The 25,605-nt window shown below is 34.8% G+C and overlaps 1 protein-coding gene across 1 annotated transcript in view; it reads right to left on the bottom strand.

Annotated features, from left to right (window-relative positions):
• Positions 1-5,111: 5,111 nt before the first annotated feature.
• Positions 5,112-25,605, bottom strand: part of LOC121375391 (cyclin-G-associated kinase-like) — a 38,147-nt gene continuing 17,653 nt past the window's right edge. The window contains exons 9-23 of the mRNA XM_041502816.1: positions 25,161-25,210; positions 24,298-24,446; positions 22,798-22,920; positions 21,947-22,080; positions 21,064-21,177; positions 19,248-19,328; positions 17,791-17,908; positions 17,040-17,119; positions 15,262-15,455; positions 13,622-14,650; positions 12,840-12,947; positions 12,094-12,243; positions 11,175-11,317; positions 10,517-10,693; positions 5,112-9,203 (exon numbers count right to left, since the gene is read on the bottom strand). Of these exons, the coding sequence (XP_041358750.1) occupies positions 9,102-9,203; positions 10,517-10,693; positions 11,175-11,317; positions 12,094-12,243; positions 12,840-12,947; positions 13,622-14,650; positions 15,262-15,455; positions 17,040-17,119; positions 17,791-17,908; positions 19,248-19,328; positions 21,064-21,177; positions 21,947-22,080; positions 22,798-22,920; positions 24,298-24,446; positions 25,161-25,210 (2,752 nt within the window). The 3' untranslated portion in view covers positions 5,112-9,101. The remainder of the gene's footprint in view (positions 9,204-10,516; positions 10,694-11,174; positions 11,318-12,093; positions 12,244-12,839; positions 12,948-13,621; positions 14,651-15,261; positions 15,456-17,039; positions 17,120-17,790; positions 17,909-19,247; positions 19,329-21,063; positions 21,178-21,946; positions 22,081-22,797; positions 22,921-24,297; positions 24,447-25,160; positions 25,211-25,605) is intronic.

The raw sequence follows: 25,605 nt of genomic DNA, 5'->3' as shown, positions 1-25,605 counted from the left end.
ACAAGGGCGCTTTATGCGTGTTGTCATTTTAATGTTATCAGTACACACACACACACACACTATAGAGCAGGTGGGGGAAATTATACAAGTTACACTATTCAAAACAATAATTGTACAAATTACATCACTAATCAATAGAGTTGACTTCGTAATTTTTTCTTTTAGCCAAAAAGCTATTTTGATGCAGGATTTTTAATATAAAACAAAAAATTGAAATGATACTTTATTGGAAATAAAAACGTGTTATGTAAAAAAAATTGGTATTTGACTATCACTTAGCTAAAAAAAAAATTGGTCTGGTTTTAACTTTACTTAATTCTAAAGTTGACCTTTAAAGGTGTAAATTGTTTGGTTGGAGGGCCCATATACATGACGGCAGGATAGGTCCATTATCCACATTTAACTTCTATCTTTGTGATTAAAATTATCCAATGGTCGTGCATAGGGCCCTGGTTTGTATGGAGGAGTATAACAATGTGAATTGACAACAAAACCACATCACTATTAAAAAAGGAAGAAAAAAACTAGTTACCTACACTTGGAATATAATTTAGCTAGTCAGTAGAGCGCTCATCGGTTGAATGGTAAGATCAAATCCTTAACCCAACCAGTGCCCTACAACTGGTATATCAACGGTTGTGGTATGAGCTGTCTGGGAGTGGGAAAGTGCATATAAAAAATCCTTTGCCACTAATGGAAACCTAGTAGAATTGCTCAATGTTTGACATCCAATGATTAATTAATCAAATGTACTCTAATGGTGTCATTAAACAAAACCTTTGGTCCACTTTTCAAGCTAATTATTATACAAAAAATGTATGTCAAAAAGTGTACTTTCATGTTATTAGGTCACCACATGGAAAAATTGCTCATTGCTAAACTTTTTTTTACAGCATGCTGAATGTGCACTCTAAATGGAAAAGGTACTGTATTGATAGACTTGTGCATGAAATAGTGTTAATAAATAGCAGGCCTAACGTTTTGTTATGTTACCGACTTACCTTACCTTACACATCAAAAGAAGAAGCAGAAAAAAATATTGTTTAATAATACCACTAGAGCACATTGATTAATTAATCGTAGGCTATTGGATGTCAAACATTTGGTAATTCTGACTTGTAGTTATCGGAGGAAACCCACTACATATTTCCTAATGCAGGAAGGGATCTTTTATATGCACTTTACCACAGACAGGAAGGTGCATTGGCTTGAACGAGAAAAACCCCAACCAGTTAAATGAATCCATCGAGGTGGTTCGATCCTGCAATGCGAGCACTCAACCGACTGAGCTAAATCCCGCCCCTTAAAAAAAGGAAGAAAGAAATGCATGTCATTCTATACATTTATTCTCTTTGCATATCTACAGGTAATGTTGTTTTTAATTATGCATCATACTTACATACTAATGTCATATTTACTAATATAAAACTATACACATGATAATATTGTACATCACAACATATTTTAGTCATTGCAACTTGCCACAATATTTACTTACTCCCAAGATGTTATATTTTATACGGAGAAAAAATTCCAAATTGGGACATGTAAACCACCTGTCCTCAATATTTCTGTTACAGAAATGTCCAAATAATATTTATCACAAATAATGTCTGACATTTATTGTAACAAGTGCTGGCCATAATTTAGTTACAGAAATGGTAACAAAACTATTCAGTGTCGCTCTCTGACAATGTAAATGCATGTTATTGTAAGAATTCAAGTTTGCTGAATTGACACTCGCACTTTCCACATCATAAAAATCCTGGATTTTTTCCCCCTCATATTTCTTATTTGAATAACTATTGTCAAACCAACATTCTAATTCTGTTAAAGTTAGGCAATGTCTTAATAATAATAAAACCGAAAAATAGAATTTGAAAACAGTCCATAAACTTGATAAAGTTGTATGATTATAGTACAGCTTTTCAAATGTAATTATTGCAGTTATGAACAACTTTTGCTACACTGTTCTGCTAAAATGTTCATGGATATTACAAACTTCAAAAAGTCAATATTGATGTTTGTATTTACAAAAGGAAATAGTAACTGAACGGTGCACAAATATATAAAGAACTGCCAATTACCTAAGCATGATATGTGCAACAGTTACATTAATCTATTGGATTTATTGTACAATTTCAAAGGTGAAATACAATGGCAAATCTGTATAAATCAAATACAACAGTTACTGAATTTACCCGCTTTGAAAATGCTAATATTCTGAAAGTGAACTAGGCGGTTTTTCACTATATACTATAGTCTAATATGTTATCACTTATCATTCATATTACGAAACATGTTTGTGAATTACTAGACGTATGCTGCCTAACTATCACTCGAATGTTCTACATATATACAGCTACTCATCATTTTACATAATATGTACAGTCTATTTTGGATGACTTTTAATAATTGTAAAGTCTCCGTAACAAATAAAAACACTGGTTCATCACAGATTTTGGGGATTGCACAAGTTCACTTCCAAGTCTTGAATACAGTAAGCTGTAGTCATGTAAACTTCAAACTATATATTATATACAGTGAAACCTATCTAAACCAGACCCTGTCAAAACTGGCCAAGTTTCATGGTCCCAAATTTTCTAAACTCTAAAACGTGACCCTCTAAACACGGGATCCTGCTAAAATGGGACAAATATATATTAGGTCCCCAGCATGATCCAGTTAGCCAGATTTCACTGTATATAATATATAGTTTGAAGTTTAGGTTACTCATTTAAAGGTAACAGATAAATGGTCTTCAGTTAAAGGGACACACCCTAGTTACGTTTATTTGTTAACCATTACGGCATTGTTTTTCGCTATTAAACCCCATTTTTCACAAATAAAATTGCACTTTACTTACATTTTATTATTTAGAATACACATTTCCATTCACCTGAAGTGCTTTTTGGTAATCCTGATGTTTGTAAAACCACAAAATGCATTTTTTCACAAGACGTGCTGTCGAGAAAAAACCGTTAAGCAAGCGAGGTCCAATCTGTTTTTAGAGGGGACATTTCCATTTCAATGTCACAGACGTTGGTATATCACGTGACCGTTATCATTTTGGTTCGGTTTGTTTTCTCGTGCACGGTTCACGCAATCAACATCCGATTTGTTGTTCATTTGTGAGATTTTTCTTCACAGTTCGTGAACATTTTCAGTAACAATAAAGTTCAGACAAGTAAGTGTCTCAATACAAAATGTTACAAACCCTTAAAACCACCCTTAAAACCAATAATTTTGCTAAGTCTTACGATATCTGGAGAGGGGATACAACCAGGACAGAACAGTTGGAACATGTCCAGGAGAGGTGAAACGAACGCACCCCAAGTCTGTGAAATTTGTCGTGACGTAGGCATTGTTGTGCTTCGAGCGACATCTACCGGTGACATCAGAATACTAACTTTCAAAATTATTTCAAGCAATTGGGACATGGGGATTCCCATGGTATTTATCGATATAAAACCTGCTTTTTCACTCCATTTGATAAAAACGTGATCTAAGTGTGTTACAGGTTTGTAGATTAACCAAATTATAATTTATTTTCGCTGGATGGAACTAGGGTGTGCAGCTTTAAGATTTATGGGTGGAACAAGTGATATTTAAAAGCCACAAGTTTAATAGCTGTTCAAATGAGAATGGCTATCAATATAATATGGTAGACATACTTCAACATTTTTGCTATCTTTCTATCAAAACAAGAAACCGCAAATAATATACTACCATACTCTGCTGTGTGAATAATAGTAATCCAATATTCAAAAAAATAAAATAAAAATAAAACGTTAGGCAATAATTGAACAGTAATATGAACTATAGTCACCTCTTTTTTTTGGGCATTACACTGAAATATTATTGCGTAGAAATCACAAATATGGCAAATTGAAATTTGTGGAGGCTTTTATTATTATTATTATTATTATTTTTATGATGTATTAATATAGCATTTCAACCCTCATCACTTTAAGCAAGATGACAAATATCCTAAAATGATGTTAATTAGGAATGCTTAATAAATGGGTTATAGGAATGCTTTGTTATACGTTTATGGTTGCTGTAGAAACACATGACAGGATTTGTTACAAGGTATGGTAATGACATTTTTTTTTCACTTTATATATTGGTTGATTCAGGTGAAAGCATAGTAGTAAAAGAATCCATGCTGAAACATAAATATAAACACAGAGCCATCTCAAAAACATAGGTTAGTCAAATTTACATTTAAAAAACAAGAAAGAATGATAGTACGGTTAAAACATAGTAGTAAAGAATATACACTGAAATATAGTCACTTCAAAAACAGGTCAGTCAAGCTATCGTTTTTTTAAAGAATAGAATTGTAGTAAATACTAGTACATTTCATTTCAACTTATTTTCGTGTTAATTAATGTTCAAGCACGCTGTCCTGGGCACACATACCTCAGCTATCTTGCCTGTCTGTCCAGGACAGTGGGTTAGTTGTTGGTTGGTTAGTGAGAGAGAAGAAGATGTAGTGGCCTTACACCTACCCATTGAGCCCTTAAGAACACGCTCTGGGATGGAGCCGGTACCTGGCTGTGAACCCTGTACCTACCAGCCTGTAGTCCGATGGCTTAACCATTGTTCCACCAAGACCGGTATACTGGTACAAAGAAACTGCTAAAATGTTCAATGCAAATTTTGTGTAGCTGTATTTTCATTTATCACTAACTGTATTAGTGATAATCCCCAATGTAATACATTCTCATATCTTAAAATTCAACAAACAACATTAATAAAAACAGAATATACAGTGAGACTACAGTGACTTTCAGTAAATAGTAAAATGGAGACCTCTTCGGAGAAACATTAAAACATATACATGCACAGAACAGATCAATAATGCATAGATATATATATATAAAATAACAATATTAAATTTAACAACCGAACTTACAGTGGAATGGTTTTGTAAGTACACGCAAATATCACAAAGTCATGCAGTACTTGAGAAAAACAATGATTAGAGAGACAAATTGGGTACTGGTTTTCAAGTTCAACTGACATTCAACAATGCACTATCGCTGACGAAACTGCATTTACTTGTGCAAATGTATATGTAATTCTGAAGAAAGAATGTGTCTGTGTACACTTGTAACTTCTTTTATTCATGAAACATGTCACAACAGTACATCAATTTATATACATATGTAGGTATCAAGTCAAAACGTTATGGTATTTCTGACTAAAAATGTAGGGCCAAATTTACAAAGCCTGTTTTAGACTTACACGTGTGTAACTAAATATTTTTACAATGCTTAAACACCTGCACTTAAGAAAAACAGGCTTCGCAAATTCGGCCCTTAATGTCTTGCTTGAAAACATTACTTTCATGACATATGGTCATGTCAAATTTAGTTTTGAATGCACAATCACCTACTAATTCGTCCACATTTCCAACTTTTGAAATGTTATCAGGAAACTAGTAAATATTTGTGTTTATGATCAGCTGAAGAGTTCTGAATGGCAAAACAAGGGTGACAATTCAACAGTTAATTTTTTATTTTTTAAAAAAAAATTTTGTGAAAAATTGATTTCATCCAAACTCTGTGTGCATGCCAATTAGTCATATCAAAACACTGTTTTTAGATTCTGTAAGCTACTAACTATTACGGCAACCATGAACATGTTAGATGAACGAACACAAATCAATATTCTAAACAAGGAACCAAGTTTTAACCCAAAGTACACAGGTGGCAGGACGTAGTCCTAGAGTAAAAGTGCTCACCAGATGTGATGGTCTGGGATCAATCCGCATTTGTGAGCTCATTGGGCCATTTCTCATTCCATAACTGGTATATGTACTATGCTGTCTGTGGGATGGTGCATATAAAAAGATCCCTTTCCTCTAAAACTATCTGTCAAAATTATTGACATCTAATAGCCAATGATTAAAAATTCAATGCGCTCTAGTGATGTCGTTAAACAAAACAAAGTTTAACCCATCGGAACGTCTGTCATCCAGTATCATGAAAACTACATCAGTCTCAATGAAAAATGGTGTATTGTTAGAATTATAAACTGTCCAAAAATTAACAGAAATGTTCAATGTTTATGGAATTCATAATTTCTCCATTTCTATAGTCCTAGTACTCATCCTATGGAATTTACTACAAAGTTATTTATTTCAGTCGATTGTTTTTTAAATTGTAAACAAAAATTGTCTGTCGGGGTGTGTGTGTGTGTGTTATTTCCAAAACACTTTTAATTTTCTTCTTATGTCAAACCAAACTGAAATTATTTACAAAAAAACATTTTTGTAGGAGGTTGGGACGGACTATAGTTACCCGACATCTTGGAAACATTATTCTGATAACATGACATGACATAAGGTTACTAGAAAATGAAGTCTGTGCATTGTAGTGGCAGTGGATGTCTCAGTCTAAAACATTTCAAACATAAAATCTTAGGAATAAATTGTGTTATTGTAGATTTTCTTTATCATACCTAAATACCTGTTTATTTCGTTGAAAAATTTAACAAAAGATTTAACAAAACAACAGTAATTATCCAACAAAACAAGAAGTACCAATGAACACTACCTAGAAGATTACAAATAGTTGTCTATCATAACAAATGAAAATAAAATGAAAAAACCTATTTTGTTTAATATGTTTAAAATTTATGCAAAATAAATGAAAGGTTATGATGTGATTATAAGTAACAATAAAACCTTATGTTTTGAAATAAATTTTGTTTACCTGTTTTATAATTGAAACAATCTTGATAAATAAATTTAATAACAATACAGATGAATATGCTATTGTATCCTCACTAAAGAAAGGAACATTCTAAATACAAAAGGAAGACAATTTAATCTTGTGAATATATAAACTACAAATGTCTTAAAAACTAGCATTAATGATTTTATTTTTCAGTGTATTGTTTAAAACATTATTTTAAACTCAACAATTTCTTCTTTTTTTTGTGTCAGAAATATTTTCTGTATTTTTGTTTTTGACATAAATTTTGGTCCATTCATGAAACGAGTACATAGAATTTTTTAAATTTTGATTTTACTGTTTAAAAAATGTCTTTAATAAAAAAAGAAAAAAAAGTCAAATTTGCAGAGAAAAAGGTGAATAGACTGATCCTGACCATAGCATTGCCAAATGATCTGGAGATAATAAGGTTATTTCTCTTATCCTCAGATATACGGGACAGAGCTATCCCATAAAAGAAAGCTATGTAAGAAATTTCTATCCCACATGGGATATCACATGCTTGTGTTTAACATGACATCATTGGTAATATATGTCATATGAATGTGAGATGGTGATGTGAGATCATTAAAACTGTTTAAATTAATATTTTGTTATTAAAACCTTCATTATAAAAGCCATCTTGTTAATTTGTAGTGTTAAATTTTATTTAACACATGAAACAAACACAGCAAATATGATAGTATAGTTTATTTATGATAAAATGGTTAAATAAAAAAGTTACTTGTTTAGGCACCTTTGTCTATTTGTGTAAAATAATTGTTTATTTACCAAATGAATGAGAGAAAAAAAAGACTCCATCAAATGCGGCAATGTGGGAAAGAAAAAATACACCCTTGGTGGTGAAAATTCCCACCATGGGACTAGGGTTAAATTTCTACCACCTCGGGTGTACTTTTTCTATCCCACATGACCACATATGATGGAGTCTTATAATTACACCAAAAAAAAGAAGGTAAATAAATAAAATAAAATAAAATAAACTGAAGCTGTTGTAATGATAAGCAGATTTGAGAGATAAAAGGCTTGAAAAGAACAGGAACACATACTAGATACTTTTTTAAAAAGCTAAATACTTTGAATACCAACAAATAAATAGGTGAGTAGGGTTAGCTGGTACTGAGTTATTTTAAACCCATCCGTAACAATATCATAGTCAACAACAAATAAATAGAATTAGCAAATCTGAACCCATGATATACATTCATTAAAATTGGAATGATTACATACAGCAATTCAACTTAAACAATAACACTGTCATACATATTTTTAGACCTGCCAAGGGGTTTTCCACCTAGATGCTGAAGATCTAGTAAGATTTTGCTGTAGATGGGGCTATTTTCAAAAAATAATAACAGATGTTCTGATTTTTTTCGGGAGTCTGATTTTTCATGTTTGCGTAAGAATGCACAACTGAGCTCACTTGAGTGTGGGAGAAAGGTTCCAAATGCACGACTCTCCAGTAAAATATGATACTTGGCAGGTCTCATTTTGAACTCTCTGCTTGCTGCAGGCCAGACACAATGCCCCAGTCCAGAGTTCTTACACTTGAAAAAACACAAAATCCAAGGATATTTCCAGGACTTTTCTAGGACACTTTAAACATTTTCCAGGACATGATATGTTCAATGAATGAATGTTTTTATAACAAATTGTCTGAATTTAGACAAGTTATGATGACAACAAAAGTAAAGATGCGAAAAAAAATAAACAACCAAATATTTGGCCTAAATTTCTAGGACATTTCATGGACACAATGAAATTTAATGCTTTTTCCAGGACATTCCAGGCCTGGATTTTAAAATCACAAAATTCAAGGATATTCCAGGATTTCCAGGATGCTTAAGTACCCTGCAGTCTTCCTGAGCCACTCCTGGCATGAGATGCTGCCCAGTGGAAACTCCTCATTTCAAGCCAAATGTAAGCCTGTCTCCCCCCACTGTTATACTACTAATAAAAACAAATGAAACCCACGTAAAATATTTAAAATAACTGTTGCCAGTGGAAAGTGCTAAGGGAGGTTTCTATCTGGAGCAGCAAGCAAAGAGCTAACAAGGGTAACTCCAATGAAATAAGTAGCTCCTGGAGAATGTGGAAACATCACACCAACATCTTCAAATCATAGGTCTGTTAATCACATGAAGATCTGTTCTATGACACAAACGCTAACTACACCATATCTCAAAGTTTTTGTTTCGTTTTGGTTTTGGTTAACGTCTGTGACTATTGCACGTTTACTGACCTAACTGTCTACATCCTTCGGCCTACCTCCTAAACTAGACACACAGACCAGCTGTTCTAAGGGTAGTGTTGCTACTTGGGAATACTGAATACGAGCTACACATCACTTGTCCATCAATACAGAGATTTCATTCCTTCATCTTCAAACACAGCCCACGCATCATTCAACTCCATGAAGATCATTTTGGCTAACTGTTCATAAGGAGAATTAGCCAACTGAAAAGTAGACAGATAAATAACATGACCGAGGTTTCATGACAATATTAAAGAATATATATATTTTTAAAAATCATTTAATGTTAAAAATGGTGATGGTAATTAATTAAGGTAGTTAATAGCAACAAGCATTCTGAAACTACTGCTAAAACAATACATGTCCCATACTGGGCCCAACAATTTTTCATATCTCCTAAATTCCAGGGCCACAATCCTGTGAAAAATGAGTAAATTGTGACAAAGTCAAACTTGATATGGAAAAGTATATAATAAAGCCATACACAAAATTTCAGCTAAATATCTTGAGACATTGTGGAAAAAAAAGTAAGGAATTCTTTCAAGGGCTATAATTCTGTAAACAAGAGTAACGGTGAGGTACATGATACGCCCATCAGGAATTTGATGGAAAACCATAGATATTAATGAATATGTTATGGATATGATTAAATTCTAATTATGTGAATATAGGAAAATTATCTGATTTATACTCATGGAAAAATATACGGGAACACACATTTTTATATTAACTATTGACTGTAACCAAAACCCTCATCCATAGTATCAGGAAATTTAACAGTGTTACTGTCAGTCAAGCCCACATTACTTATATTCAATGATACATTACATGTTTCTATATTTTATATATGCGTCACTACGCAAGTACTGAATTAAATTTGGTCTCAAATACCTTGTGTTCTCTTATTTCTTTCCATCAGTATATTTGTATCACAGTGACCTAGTAATTGTATGTGACACACCACCATCCCTAGTTGTTCCTACATGTGAAGTTTGATGATCCTGTATGCATCTGTATGCAAGATATGGTCAAGACCTGATTTACTGTTATGTGCAGAAGACTGTGAAAAGTAGGTCACAGTGACTTAGTAATAGTACACGACACACAGCCATCCCTATTTGTAAGGTTTGATGGTCCTGTATGCATTTGTATGCAAGATATGGTCTGGACAAAGATTTACTGTTATATGCAGTAGACCATGAAAAGTAGGTCACAGTGACCTAGTAATAGTACACGACAAACAGCCATCCCAAGTTGTTTCTACATGTGAGGTTTGATGGTTCTGTATGCAAGATATGGTTTGAACAAGGATTTACTGTTATGTGCAGTAGACCGTGAAAAGTAGGTCACAGCGACCTAGTAATAGTATGTGACACCCCACCATCCCAAGTTGTTCCTACATGTGAGGTTTGATGGTCCTGTATGCATCTGTATGCAAGATATGGTCCGGAAAAGAAAAAGTTAACGCCATACCATAAAACGACCCATCATAGACGGGCGTATAACAAGTGCTCACCTTATCGGGGTGCACCGACAGGACGGCCTTCTTGTAGACCTTTTTCACCTGGTCTGCGGTGACGAGGTCGTGCATCCCGCACTGCTTCCACCGGTCCTCCTCCTCCCACAGCACCGTATGCAGGGAACACAGCAGAGCTCGGATATTCTTCTCCTTCCCCTCTATCCACTCCATAACCTGCATTCAGATACAAGAAAAATATACACCTCCGTCACGCATTTCCAGGTGGGGCTAACTCTGGCACTCGCCAACTTTGCCAGTGTGCTAATTTTAAAAACAACTGGGGAATTTTTATTTTAATTTGGTGAAAGAGTTTCATGTATTAATTGGTCTTTTGTTACAAAATAACTGGGTATCTGTAAATATTGCTGTATAATATGTTATTTAAATTAGTTGAAAATTAAAACATTAGAGCATAAAAACCAGAATAATACACCACATGGTATTTATCAGGCAGGAAAACCCCATACATGATAGTATAAATACTAAACTGCAGCTATTGTTATTTACTAAATGTCCGGACATAATAATGCATCAAAATCTTAATTGATATTTTTGTTTATTAAATTGCTTGTGCCACCTAATACTTTTTATAATACATTAATATAATAAGAAAATATTTCTTCGTTCATCACTGTGTGACAAATTTAAAATGTACCCTCAATTTGTCTGGATCTGTTTCCTGTATCAACTGTTGCTTCCTCATGCTGGCAATGGTTTTTGGCTCATCCTTTTTATTTGCAAAGGTATGGTTACCGAGGAGATCTTCAAATGTATTTTCATCCAGTTTAGGGACTGGTCCTGAAAATATAATTGTAATTATGTTACTAATAATAATATTTAATGACTTAATGATGTATTTATCATTCAGTTAACACATTTTTTTATATAGTTTTATTAGGTAATATCCCGAAAATTAAACACAATGTCTTATGTATTGCTGTATAATGTTATTTAAATTAGTTGAAAATTAAAACATTAGAGCATAAAAACCTCTTTAGTACTTTAGTTTTATCTTTATAACATCTCTGAAAATACCAACACCTTTCCAGTTCCCATGTTCCTAACAGATGTAGTATAATATAGTATCTCTTAAACTTATCGAAACATTTTTGATTCCATTATTTGTCACAGAATTTTTTTTAAGAGATATTTCTTGTTATTTTGACTTGTTATTTTGTCTGTGATGTTTGTCTGACATGATCATTATCTCCAATAACAAAGTTTGACTAACAGCTCTAATACCCTAAAAACATTTCCAAATACTCCATTAATTGCAGAAAACTTTTAAGGTACTGCAGTTGCATATAATATCTCTAAAACTTATAGAAACCTTCTGAAATACTCCGTTGCAGAAAATGATTAAGGTACATAAGTAACATAATAATATCTCTAAAATTTACAGAATCCTTTCCTAATACCTTGCAGTTTCATCTATCTTTAAAACTTACAGAAATGTTTCCAATTCCCCTGTCTTGAAAACAACTTCTCAGGTACGACAGTTTCATATAATATCTGTTAAAGAACAGAAAACGTCTCATGTATAACAGTTTTAATATGAAATCTCTAAAACTTACCAAAACCTTTACGGTTGCCCCGTTCCTCGCGACCGCCAATAACACTAGGACCTATGTTGTAGTTGGGCTTCTGAAACTGCTGGGGTGTTTGCTGTTTTTGCGGAGAGGCATGTGAAGATGGCGATGCTTGCGACGATCGGGGAGTTTGTGCTGAAACCAAACAACAATGTGTATGATTAGTGTATGGGAATGAAAAATACATCGGCTATTGGGTGTCAAACAAAGGAAAATATACAAAAAGAATTAGAAATGAACTGCATCAATATTAAAAGTTAAACTGAAACAGTGTAAAGAGCTGTGCAATAATAGCAATCAATGTATGGACATCATTGTTTAAAGAACCAGTTAATGACCAATTGGCGTAAAAAATACGTTAAATAAAGTGCAAACAAACTACTCAAATAACTAATTTATAGTCCTTCCCAGCAGTGAACAGTGTTTTCTTAATGTGATATACATTACAATCTATTTATTTCTCAAATGATTGTTTTTTAAATTGCACACAAAAATAGTGTATTTTCAATTCCAAAGCACTTCTACCTTTTTCTTTCTGTCAAATGAAACTAAAATTAGTTACAAAAACAATGATTATGGAGGCTGAAAAAGACTATAGATAACTTTTATTTTAAATCATTGAAAATACGACTATTTTCTCTTCCATATTCTTTAATGACTGCGATGAACATTCACAGTAGCTCTTTTCTATTACATAATGTTTTTGGCTTTGTAAAAGTGGGAGGTTTTACCTGCTCCAAACGATTGTTGTTGTGTTGTCTGAGATTTGGGGGTTGAAAATCGTGAAGTGTTGAAATGGCCACTAAAACTACTGCTACTCTTCATGCCAGCAAGTGAACCTAAGATATGAAATAAAAATAAAAATTAAGGTTCCTACAAAAATGTTAATTCAAAAAGTATTCATCAATAAACATCTGACAATAAAACTGAAAAATTAACAAGTGCAATGAAAAAAATCTAGACCCATATATGCAACTTAATTATGCTGCTATTGTGAACAGTAATTCAGGAAGTGATAATATCATAAAGAAATTCATTATTTCTCAACTGTATGCATAAAATATAAGTTTTAATAGTAAACGTTATAATAAAGAATATACTGTATGAAAATTTTAGATGTGGGAACATTTTTAAAACATGTTTACAATAAAGCTACCTTCCTCTATGTTATATCTGTCTTCCTTTTCATGACTATCCATTTAAAAAAAAATACAGATATAGATATAGTGCAGTAGTTCTCTTCAGGATGGTAACCGGTCTACTACATTAATTTCAACAGGAATAGTGAACATGTTTAATAACAATAATAGATTTGCATATCTGGAGCCTATTTCACAAAATATTGTTACGTTTATGTTTTTGACTATGTACTTCAAACTATATTAGTTGTACTGTTATTAACAATATGAATTGTAGTTTAGTGGTAGATTGATGTTTATATGCAAAATTAGGTGTAATTTGTAAAAATGATCTCTGTAAGTGTCCTTTCAATATCCTTCATTCATAAACTCACCAAGATCTCCAAAAGGATCTGCCTTGGGAACAGGTCCGATGCCAGAATCGTTGTGAGCTTTCTTGGGCTGCAAGGTTGGAGAGTGAAAGCCTTGCGCCGACGTCTGGTTGCTCGTACTGGACAGCGAAGACGCACTGCTGCTTTTGGGAATGTTACCGAGCCCAACATTCAACCCTCCCACGTTGGGAATGTTTGTTTTCAGAGCACTGCTCTCTAGAATGTTTTCTGAATCCCAGGAACCCATCAAACTCTCGTCGTTTTTCTGCGACGGCTGGCTCTGCAGAAACTGCAAAAATGCGTCTCCAGAAGTGGCCTTGGTCTGTTTGGTGGAACCACCGCTAAATGGATCGAATGCAGCAGGCTGACTAGATGGTACAGGAGGCGGCTGAGATCCTATTTCTTGGAAAGGGTCAAAGACAAAGTCGCTATTCGTAGTGTTTATTTCCGGTACAGTAACGTCATTGCTCAGCAAGTCAAAGTTGGTCGAAGTGTCGCCTATGTCAAGCAAGTCCATATGTTTAGTAACGTTCTGACTAGGAGCTGGGGTGGTGTTCATGTTAAGCAAATCAACAGCTGGCTGTGGTGTCACCTCAAAGTTGGAATTCAGCAAATCAACAGGTTGTTTCGCCTGTGCATCAAAGTCTGCAAAGATGGCAGGATCTGCCTGCCTGTTGGTTTCGTCTTCTCCATTACTAGCCTGAGTCTGAGCTCTCTCGCTTGTGAGAGAAGCAAAGTCGTCTTCGTCGGTGCTGGCTCCAAGTAGACCCTGTTGGTCTTCAGTGGGTTTCTCTTCACTAGCTGTTTCACCATTAGCGACTGTGCTTTCCTGCTGCCATTCTAGGGTGTCGAAGAAAGTACTGGTTCCAAACTTCGATTCTGTTGGCTGTTTCACACCGTTCTGGTGTTTGTCTTGTTTCGGTTCTGGCTTCGTCTCCTGTACAGACGGCTGATGCTGTGGGCTGTCTGATGAGTGGTCGGAATTTACACTGCACGTGTGGCTAAGACGCATCTTAACCCTGTCTGAAACACCTAAAATGAACATCTCACAGCATTAACAGAGATAACACAGTCAATACAGATTTACTGTCAAGGATAGAATACAGTGTTATCCGTAAATCTGGGAAGAAAGGTCAAGCAACCTCAAACGTAATGGATAATACAAGCCTGACTCCCATTCAAGAGCGAGTATTAATAGCTCAACGCTTTATGACCAATACAATGACTTCTCTCTCTCTAACCACTAACAACAAACTTGTAACTCAAATAACAGGACAGCAAATGTGAATCATGTCCATGTTAAATACATGGAAAGAAAACATGAAGACCAAATTTAATCTAAATGAAACAATAAACATATTACATATTCAAATAAGGAATGTGCTAGTATTGAAATGCATAATTTTTATTTGTAATGAGTATTAGATTACACTGATTTTGCAGCACCAACAAAATGTGCCAACAACATTCATGTCCAAATTATTTGTAAAAAAAACCCCAAAACAATTATAATAATATAAAATTTAATGCAGTAAATAACAAAAATAATAAAAAGCAGAAAATATGAGACTGATCAAAAATGCTGACCACCATATTAAACTATCTAGAAGGATAGAAGCATCCTAGCTAAATAGGATTCTTACCAAATTCTGAGTAAACCTCATGAATTTCTTCTTTGCTAGAGAAGAGCAGTTTCGGCGCTAGCTTCTCTGTGTTGTACTTGAGCCATGGGTAGTGTTTGTCAGTCTGCGGTCTCTCCTTCCCGAGAGCTACCTCCAATGAGACAGTGAACAAGTCGGGGTATTTGTCTAATGTGTCCAGCTGATCAAGATCATACCTGAAACACAAAAGCATGTCAGATGTTGTTTGTTCTCTAATTCACTGTGCACATTTCTGATGTTGATCGAGATCATACCTGAAACACAAAAGCATGTCAGTCATTCTCTAATTCACTGTGCACATTTCTGATGTTTATCGAGATCATACCTGAAACACAAAAGCATGTCAGCCATTCTCTAATTCACTGTGCACTTTTCTGATGTTGATCAAGATCATACCTGAAACACAAAAGCATGTCAGATGTTGTTCGTTTTCTAATCCACCGTGCATATTTCTAATGCTGATCAAAGGACAATATGCAAACAGTCGTGTATTTAGGAAGCTGAAGTTTGTTTTGTTTAAAGACACCACTAGAGCACATTGATGTATTAATCATGGGCTACTGGATGTCAAACATTTGGTAATTTTGAAAGTCTTAGAGAAGAAACCCACTAAATTTTATCATTAGTAGCAACAAATCTTTTATATACATCATCCAACAGACGGGATAGCACATACCACAGCCTTTGATATATCAGTCATAGTGCACTGGATGGAACAAAAAATTGCCACAGACAGGGATCAATCTCAGACAGATGGTACATCAAGCGAGCGTTTTACCACTGGGCTACGTCCTGTCCCCTGGTGTGTTGAACAAGGCAAGCGTTTAACTGGTATCATTTAATGTGAGATGCAAAAAACATTTTGGCGAGTGACCATGACTGCTTGGCCTCCTGAATTTATCACAGGTTTAGCTATCTTTAATGCTTGTGATAACATTATTTAGACTATCTTTATTTATATATCAATATCAATTTTCTCTTACCAACATTTTCCGACAGTTATATAAGATAAAAAAAAAAACAGGAACCAATTTCACAAAACATCATAAACCATCATTTAGTTTTGCATATAAACGTAAATTTATGATTAAAACACAGTTCATATTACTACTAATAGTATAACTAATATAGTTTGAATTAAACATATTTCATTTTCTTTCATTCTTACACTGCTCCATCTTCTGTAATGATACAAGTTTCTGCACAAAATATATGCCAAACACATGTAAACATCTTGCAGGTATAACTGCTACTCGCAAGCATAAACTTCCAATGTTTTGTGAAATTGGCTGCAATCTATTATTTTTAATAGAGTATAATATTATTGGCGCTGCACTGTAAACATTGCTTTTATTTTATTTTCACTCAAAATATATTTTGCTGTATTAACAAGCATTCTGCTAAAGCAATACACGTCCCCTACAAGGTCCATCAAAATTGTGTAGCTCCTAAGATAATAAAAGTCTGGAAAACACATTTTCATATCTCCTAAGTTCAAGAGCCATAACTCTGTCAAAAATGGGTAAACTGCCATGAAAATCAAACATAATCTATAACAATACATCATAAAGCTGTACACAAAATTTTAGCTCAGTATCTCAAGGTATTCTGGAAAGAAAAACCATCAGGAAAACTATAAGTGGGACAGATGGTCGGATGGACAGAAAGACAGACAGACGAAACCTATAGTCCCCTCCAGTTGGACCGTTGGAGGACTAATAATAAGATATATATTATTCAGTTTAGAAAGTAGTACATACTGTGTAAACTTGACTGTTCTGGTTTCAGGAGTGATAAAACCTGTGTGGAACTGCAGTTGGAACATCTTCATGGATGTTATCTGAAACAACAGTGTGACTATAAATATTCCTGTAGTCTATTATATAACAATTTCTAATAACAAGAAAATCATAAAATGGGATGAATGTGTGTGTGTGTGTTGTGTGTGGTGTGGTGGGGTTGAGGGTTTGAATACAAATAAGTGAGACATCAAGTATTGTGTGCGTGTGTGTGTGTGTGTGTACTCTGTGTGTGTGTACTGTGTGTGTTTGCGCACGCACATGCGTGCATGTCTATGTGTATATATAAAATGTAAGATTTAAATCATAACATTCATTAGCGTTTTAATGTTGCCATCAACAAATTATTACCATCTAATCTTTCTAAATAACATCTCGCATTAATAACTTCAATAAATGTAGTCAATTTTGTTTGTTTTTTCATGTGCAGATATTGTTTGAGCTACAAAAAGATCAATAAATAGATTATTTATAAATTTTGCACCTAATCAGCATATTCATTACTTGACATGTTAGTCATCCAATCTTATAATAAAAAATAAAAAGTACTAACATATCACAAGTGATTGAAATAAACCATATTTGACAGAAAAAAACAACACCAAAAAACACTTTTGACCTTTTAAAATAAAGCCATGTCACTAACATTACTCACATCATTCAGTGTCATAATTTAAGTACTATTTAAGTACTAATTTAAAGTAAGACTTACTTTTCCTTGTATCTTTCCTCCAAATGTTGACCGGGCATGATACACTATAACTGTCACATCTCCTGACACAAGCGTGTTCAGTGGAATTTTCACACTGTTATCGTTGATTGTAAACTGTCTGTAATTTACAAATAACATAAATAATGAATAGTCAATAGCAAATTCTGGACATCTGACCAAAACAGGGAACATTTTGTTTTCAAAATCTCGATTAGCGTTATTTCTAGCCAGTTGATTGTCAACTATTGTTTAATGTTTTAAAATTGTGTAGTAATCTCTGAAACTTGCTTAGTGAATCGTGATACGATACTGAACACAATGTTACCTGCAAACATGCACAAAAATAAGCTCTAATTTAATAAGTCTTTGCATAATTTTAAACAGCATTAATTGCTATGAAATATCTTTTTAAAAATTATTTTAAAAACCAGATAAAAAAAAAAATATTCCTCAACCTTTCACATAAAATTCTGAACATAATTTTATCATGTATTAAAATAAACTTTTTAATTTAAACTGCAAACTTGTACCCCCCTCAATATGGTCTTGTCCAAAATTAATCCAGTAGTGTATTTTTCCTATAGCCTTTGATAAACGGGTCATGGGTCACCAATTAGGATGGGATAAATATTCAATGGGGCCTCCAAGGATGATTGATCCTACGACCCATTGCACCTCAGGTGAGCTACATGCCACATAAGGCTATGTATAAATGAAGGTTAATAACTGACGACTGATGTTGTTAAAATAGCAATACTTTAAACAAGCATTGAACAGTGTGATGAAAAAGATTCGGTAAGTGTTTGCATAATAACTGTTTTTCTTAAAGTAGATGTTTAGGCATTGTAAATGAATGTAGTTACATGTGTTATTATCCATATGGTTCAATATAACCGAGTTAATAATAATCATACAAAGCAAACGTGTAATGATAAGTGTAGAGACATAATTTTGGGAAGTGACGTCATAACATGACGTTGCTTCTCCAGTCCTAGCTCAGACTGTGCATTTGAAATATGACGTCATTTCGTCATCTCCTAGTTGTGGCTGAAACATTTTGAGTTGTGTCTTGTTATTCATAAAGAAAACAACAATAATAATATGGATAATAAAGAAATTATTACATTCGCATGCGAGTCATCCTGACACAAGTTTCGTAAAATCAGTAAGACACAACCTCGTATAATAATTTCTACATAAGAAAAAAGCAGGCGTTATAAATTCAGCCCAATATGACTAAAGTAAGTCCCATCCTCATATTAAAATGTTTTTTGTAAATAATTTTAGTTTCGTTTGACGTAAAAAGAAAAAGAAAAGTGTTTTGGAAGTAACAAAAATATACTATTTTTGTGTGCAATTTAGAAAGCAACTTGTAGTAAATTCCATAGTATGGAAAAATGTGTTCCCCATGGGATGGACTATAAATATGAAAGAACATGATTAAAAATATCAATTACTTCATCTTTTCATATTCCTGTGACGTGCTCAAAATTCTGTCTTCTTCAACATACAGCTCAACAAATGGTGTACATCCATTTCTGCAATAGACAAAATAATTTGGCTTAATAACGTAATAAGAGGTGGACAAAATATATTAATTAATGCATGGACAAGTATATTAATTTAATGGTCATTTAGACTTGTTTTTATGTTTGAGTGCAAATTATGTAATTGTTTCTAATTCTCTGAAGAACATGTCAACTGAGATATGTGTATATTATAAATTGTATGTAACAGAGTATGTGTGGAGAGGCATTAATATTGCCCAATGGCCTGTTTGCCAATCCATTTCTTTTGTGAAATAAATATTGTTTAAACCAATTAATACATACCTATACTTTTCAAGTTTAGTAAATTACACCTTCTCATTTCAAATCTATTTTATTCAATAGTTATTTAAGATGACAAGGATGAGATATACCATATCATGTATCTTTTACATGAATATTATGAGGTGTACCATGACTTGTAACACACTGAAAATTGATCACACACTAAGCTACATCCTACTACTAAAGTGAAGAAACAATGGAACCTAACAGTAACAATAACATGAAAAAGGATATTAATTTAGTGATATCGCAGCACATTAAAAGTATGGCTATTTGGAAGGATGGAAATGTTTTATTTAATGATGCACTCAACACATTTTATTTACGGTTATATGGCGTTAGGGCTATTTGGAAGGAAAGAAATATTTTATTTAACGACACACACAATGCATTCTTATTTATGGCTCTATGGCATCAGATATACGGTTAAGGGCCAGACATAATAAGAGAGGAAACCCACACAAGGGGCTATTCTTTAGGATTAGCAGCAAGTGATTTTTATATGCACCATCCCAGTCAAGAGTGTACATACCACAGCTTTTATTACATCAGTTATGGGGCACTAGCTGGAACAAAAAGTAGCCTAATGGACCTATAAACAGCAGTGTTCGAGATAAAAATTTGGGGCAGTATCCCAATTGGATACTAACATTTTAATATCTAGTATCCCACCTAAGAATTTAGTATCCCACTTAAATGAAATTCATAAATAACATCATAACAAACTTGGAGGACACTGTTACTTAACTTCACCAGTAAATGATGACTTTCATTGTTTCAGTGAAAAAAAAAATGCAGGATTAAAAAAAACCCCAAAAAAACATTATATGGTATTCCAGTGGGATACTGGGTTATTGAAGTCTGGTATCCAAAATTAAATTCTGGTATCCCCGGGATATCGGGATACCGTTAATATCGAACACTGAACAGGGATCAATTATTTATTAGGCTAGCACTTTACCACTGGTCTACACCTCACACCATGGCTATTTAGTGTTTAATACACAGTTAATGTGACATATTCAATATCCTATGATAAACCAGTCAAGATGCACTGGTCAGGGTGGTTGAGATGTACAGATCAGGGTGGTCAAGAGGCACTGGTCAGGGTGGTCAAGAGGCACTGGTCAGAGTAGTCAAGAGGCATTGGTCAGGGCAGTCAAGAGGCACTTGTCAGGGCGGTCAAGAGGCACTGGTCAGGGTGGTCAAGAGGCACTGGTCAAAGTGGTCGAGAGGCACTGGTCAGGGCGGTCAAGAAGCACTGGTCAGGGCGGTCAAAAAGCACTGGTCAGGGCAGTCAAGAGGCACTGGTCAGAGCAAAGCAAAACCACATTATGGATCCACCAAGATGAGATCAATCCTACAAACTACTGCACCTCAAGATAACACCATCACTGATCTATATCCCACCCCAGACAATAACAAGACACGTTGAACTCACTTCATTTTGTTAAACATAGGAACAGGATACATGACGAGAGTTTGTATCATCAGCGGGCGGGAGTGTGGAATCACAGGACTATCTGTAACCATCTGACTGATGTAGTTCATGTACCTAGAACACAGATAAAGACATAATAAATACTAGACAAAAAGTTAAAGCTTGTTTTCTTTAACAACACCACTAGAACACATTGATTTATTAACCATCAGCTATTGGATGTCAAACATTTGGTAATTTTGACATATAGTCTTAGAGAGGAAACCCACTGCATTTATTTCATTAGTAGCAAGGGATCTTTTATATGCACCATCCCACACACAGGATAGCACATATCACAGCATTTTATATACCAGTCATGGTGCACTGGCTGGAATGGGAAGTAGTCCAATGTGTCTACAGACGGGGATCGATCCTAAATGACCATACATCAGGCGAGCACTTTACAACTGGGCTAGGATTGTCTTTTATTTCTTTTACGTTCATCAGGGCATGAACAAACAAACAAACTTTTTGCAAAATGTGTGAATCGGCAAAGCTGTTCTCAACAGAAGATTGTGGATGATTTTAGTTTGTTCATACCCAGATGAACAGACAATATTTATAATTAAATGTCAAACATACTTATTAATAGCAACACTAAAAGTTCATATTTTATTTTGAATTATTTTTTGGTTCTTAAACAATAATGCTCAGTAAGACATCAGATATGATGTTCCCTGATGTTAATTTTACGTTCATCGAGAAATGACCAAACTCACGTTGCTACAGCTGGACCAACGGGATGACGTTAAATTGTAATCAGTGTAATGGAAATTTAATTATACATTAAAGGACCTTGACATTTATTTGAAGATAGAGCAGGAAGTGAGGGATCACGCACCTTTTCTGTGCTGGAGTGACACCTGGTTGAACATGTCGAGCTGTTATCATGTGAATCGCAGATCCGGCATTCTCAAACAATCGACAGAAAACTAAAAATGCCCCGACAACTGTAGCAGAATGGGCTTTGCCATCCTGAAACAAACAAAAAACCACCAAAAAAATCTCATCAATTGACTAACTTAAAAAAACATGAAAAACAGAAGCATTTTCGAAACCATTATTATTTTAGAGATTCTAAAAGGTATATTTAAGATTGACAATGGAATTTAACAACACAATAACAATAAGCCAGTTATTTTGAGATGTCCACTATTTCGTAGCTATAACCCTCGACACAGTATCGTATTGCAATATGAGATCCACGATACAATATATCCATTTAAGGCAGCTGTATTGTGATACATACAATACACACATTTCGTATCGTATCATGACTCATGTATTGGAATATGTATTGTATCATGACTCACGTATTAGGATACATATTGTATTGCAACCCACATATTGAGATACCTATCGCACACACCCCAGACTTTGATATACGAGTCAAAGTGCACCGACCAGGAAGGGCCATTTTGAACAGCATACACCCAAGCCATGTATCAGTCACAGTTCACTGACTAGGAAGGGCCATTTTAAACAGCACACACCCAAGCCTTTGATATATCAGTAATAGTTCACAGACCACGTGGGTAATAAAACAGTATACTACCCACCAAATAGTGCACTACCCATCAAACTGTGCACTACCCACCAAAGAGTGCGCTACCCACCAAACAGTGACGTACCCACCAAACAGTGCACTATCCAACAAACAGTGTGTTATTCACCAAACAGTGTGCTACTCACCAAACAGTGTACGACACAAATATTTTTTTGATTCACAGTCAACCAGAGATGCATGTTTTTACAGATTGCAAACAGATTACACAGGGTTGGTGCCTTTTTTGGTGGCCAGCCACAGTCTGAGACCTGGAACAAAATAAACAAAAACAAACATTAAACAGCAATCAGTCAGTGGACATCAATAAAAAAAACCATGTACCTGATAATAATGGAATCCAAAACAGAAATAACAGCATTTTCATTTCCATGTAACATAATCTGTATTCAATATTCAAAAAGACATTTAAGAATAATATAGTTGAACTGGTTTATAATGGCCATCCAATGACCTATTAAAATCGATTACAAGCAAATGCCGTATCAAAGTGATGAACCAGGATTGCTTCCAATTCCACCCAGTGTTAAAGGTAAAGTTTGATCTGTTTAACGTCTCCACTAGAGCACATTGATTAATTAATCATCAGCTGCTGAATGTTAAATATTTAACAATTCTAATACACAGTCTTAATAATAAGTTAAAAGTTCAAGTTTATTTTAACGACAGTGCTAGAGAACATTGATTTATTATTCATTGGCTGTTGGATGTCAAACATTTGGTTGTGACAACAGAGGAAACTTGTTATAATTTTTCATTAAGGTCAGGTCAGGTCATAGGGCTTAACGTACACATTCAGAGCAAGCTGTTGTAGCGCATGCCTGTCATGGGCGCAGGTATCTGTCCATGCCGGCTTCTCTATTCAGGACAGGATAATTTTTCCATCAGCAGGAAGAGATCTTTTATATGCACTTTTCCACAGACAAGACAGCATATATCATGACCTTTCACACTAGTTGGGACAGGAAAATACCCAATCAATGAGTAGGTCCACAGAGGGGATTCGATTCTTTGACTCAGGCAAGCACTCTATCGACTGTGTTTATATATATATATATATTTATATATGCACTCTCCTACAGACAGGACAGTACACACAAGAACCATTGGAATGGAAAGGAAAGGACACACTCAACACATTTTATTTATGGTTATATGGCGTCGGACATATGGTTATGGTTAAGGACCACACAGATATTGAGGTAGGAAACCCACTGTCACCACTTCATGGGCTACTCTTTTCAATTAGCAGTAAGGGATCTTTTATATTCACCATCCCATAGACAGGATAGCACATACCACAGCCTTTGATGTACCAGTCGTGGTGCACTGACTGGAGCAAGAAATAGCCCAATGGGCCCACCGATGTGGATCGATCCCAAACTGACAGCACATCAAGTGAGCGCTTTACCACTGGGCGAAGTCCACTATATATAGTCATGGGATAAAGAATCTATCCACTGATACACTCCTGTGTCTAGATAGGAAACTGCACACCCTTGAAAGAGTTGTGATCACAACACATCTTTAGAAGAGTACCTTTAAAATATTATACAGTATACAGCTTTTTTTCTCAAGCTGCAAGCAATACCATATAACCAAAATATTGAACACAAAGAAAGACTTACCCTGTTTTCAAATTTAGCAGGACTGTATGTTCTCTGTGTTAAATTGTACACTGCATAGCAATTATGGTGCCGAGATTCAAGGAATGCCCTCACGTCGTCAATGTGGTTTTTAACAGCAGATTCTACACCCTCAGCTGGAAAGCTCATAACTGAAAGAAAAAATATGATTCATATTTTAATGTAATTTGAGTGTGTATGGCTTTGTGTATGCATGGGCCGAGATGTAGCCCAGTGGTAAAGCGTCCGCTTGATGCGCGGTCGGTCTAGGATCGATCCCCGTCGGTGGACACATTGGGCTATTTCTCGTTCTAGCCAGTGCTCCACAACTGGTGTAACAAAGGCTGTGGTATGTACTATCCTGTCTGTGGGACGGTGCATATAAAAGATCCCTTGCTGCTAATCGAAAAGAGTAGCCCATGAAGTGACGATAGCGGGTTTCCTCTCTCAATATCTGTGTGGTCCTTAACCATATGCCCGACGCCATAAAACAGTAAATAAAATGTGTTGAGTGCATCGTTAAATAAAACATTTCCTTCCTTCCTTAAATTTAAATACTTGACAATGTATACTATATTAAATATGCATGCAGGCAAGCACACACTCACTTATGCACACAAATAATCATAGAAACAGTATAAAATTAGCATTTTTGTTCCCATGTTAAATTTATTCACTGGAACTGTTTAATAAGAGTGAAAACCCTGTGGTAATGCACATTGTTTTTGATATAAAGCCTCTTTATTTTGTTTGTTTCTGAAAACACTTACAGCTTGAAACATATTTCAACATAACCTTAACCAAACTGCTAACACATTTTTTCCCTGTGTACACTAATAAAACGGCCACATTAAACCAGCACATACTTGCAGTTCTAGATGTGATGTAGGAGAAATCCAAATCAGACTTGTTGATCCTGAAAGAAAGAAAATGAAGAATTAAAAAACTTGGAGAAAACTTGGAGTGTTTTCTCTTTTATAGATACATTACCTGTCCTCAAACAAGTGCACCTCCCCCCCCACGCAAGTGGTCTGGTCCGAACATCCCAACAGCCAATGGGATGGCCTAAATTCTTCTACTGCATACTGCTCTCTAGTTCCAGTCACATGACTGTAACTTCCTTCTTTTTCCCTGAGCGCATCGCACGGAGAACAGGAAGCGGGGAGGCCCGGGCGGGATGAATCTTGAGTACAGGTAATGTATCTATAAAAGAGAAAGCAGTCCAAGTTTTCTCCATTTCTATAGACATTACCTGTCCTCAAACAAGTGCAGCATTCAACAGATGGTGGTGGGTGCCGAGATCCGTAGATG

This window comes from Gigantopelta aegis, chromosome 6 (genome assembly GCF_016097555.1).
Source record: "Gigantopelta aegis isolate Gae_Host chromosome 6, Gae_host_genome, whole genome shotgun sequence".
NCBI lineage: Eukaryota > Metazoa > Mollusca > Gastropoda > Neomphalida > Peltospiridae > Gigantopelta > Gigantopelta aegis.
Note: the sequence above shows the minus strand (reverse complement) of the source record. Positions and strands in the feature narration are given on the sequence as shown.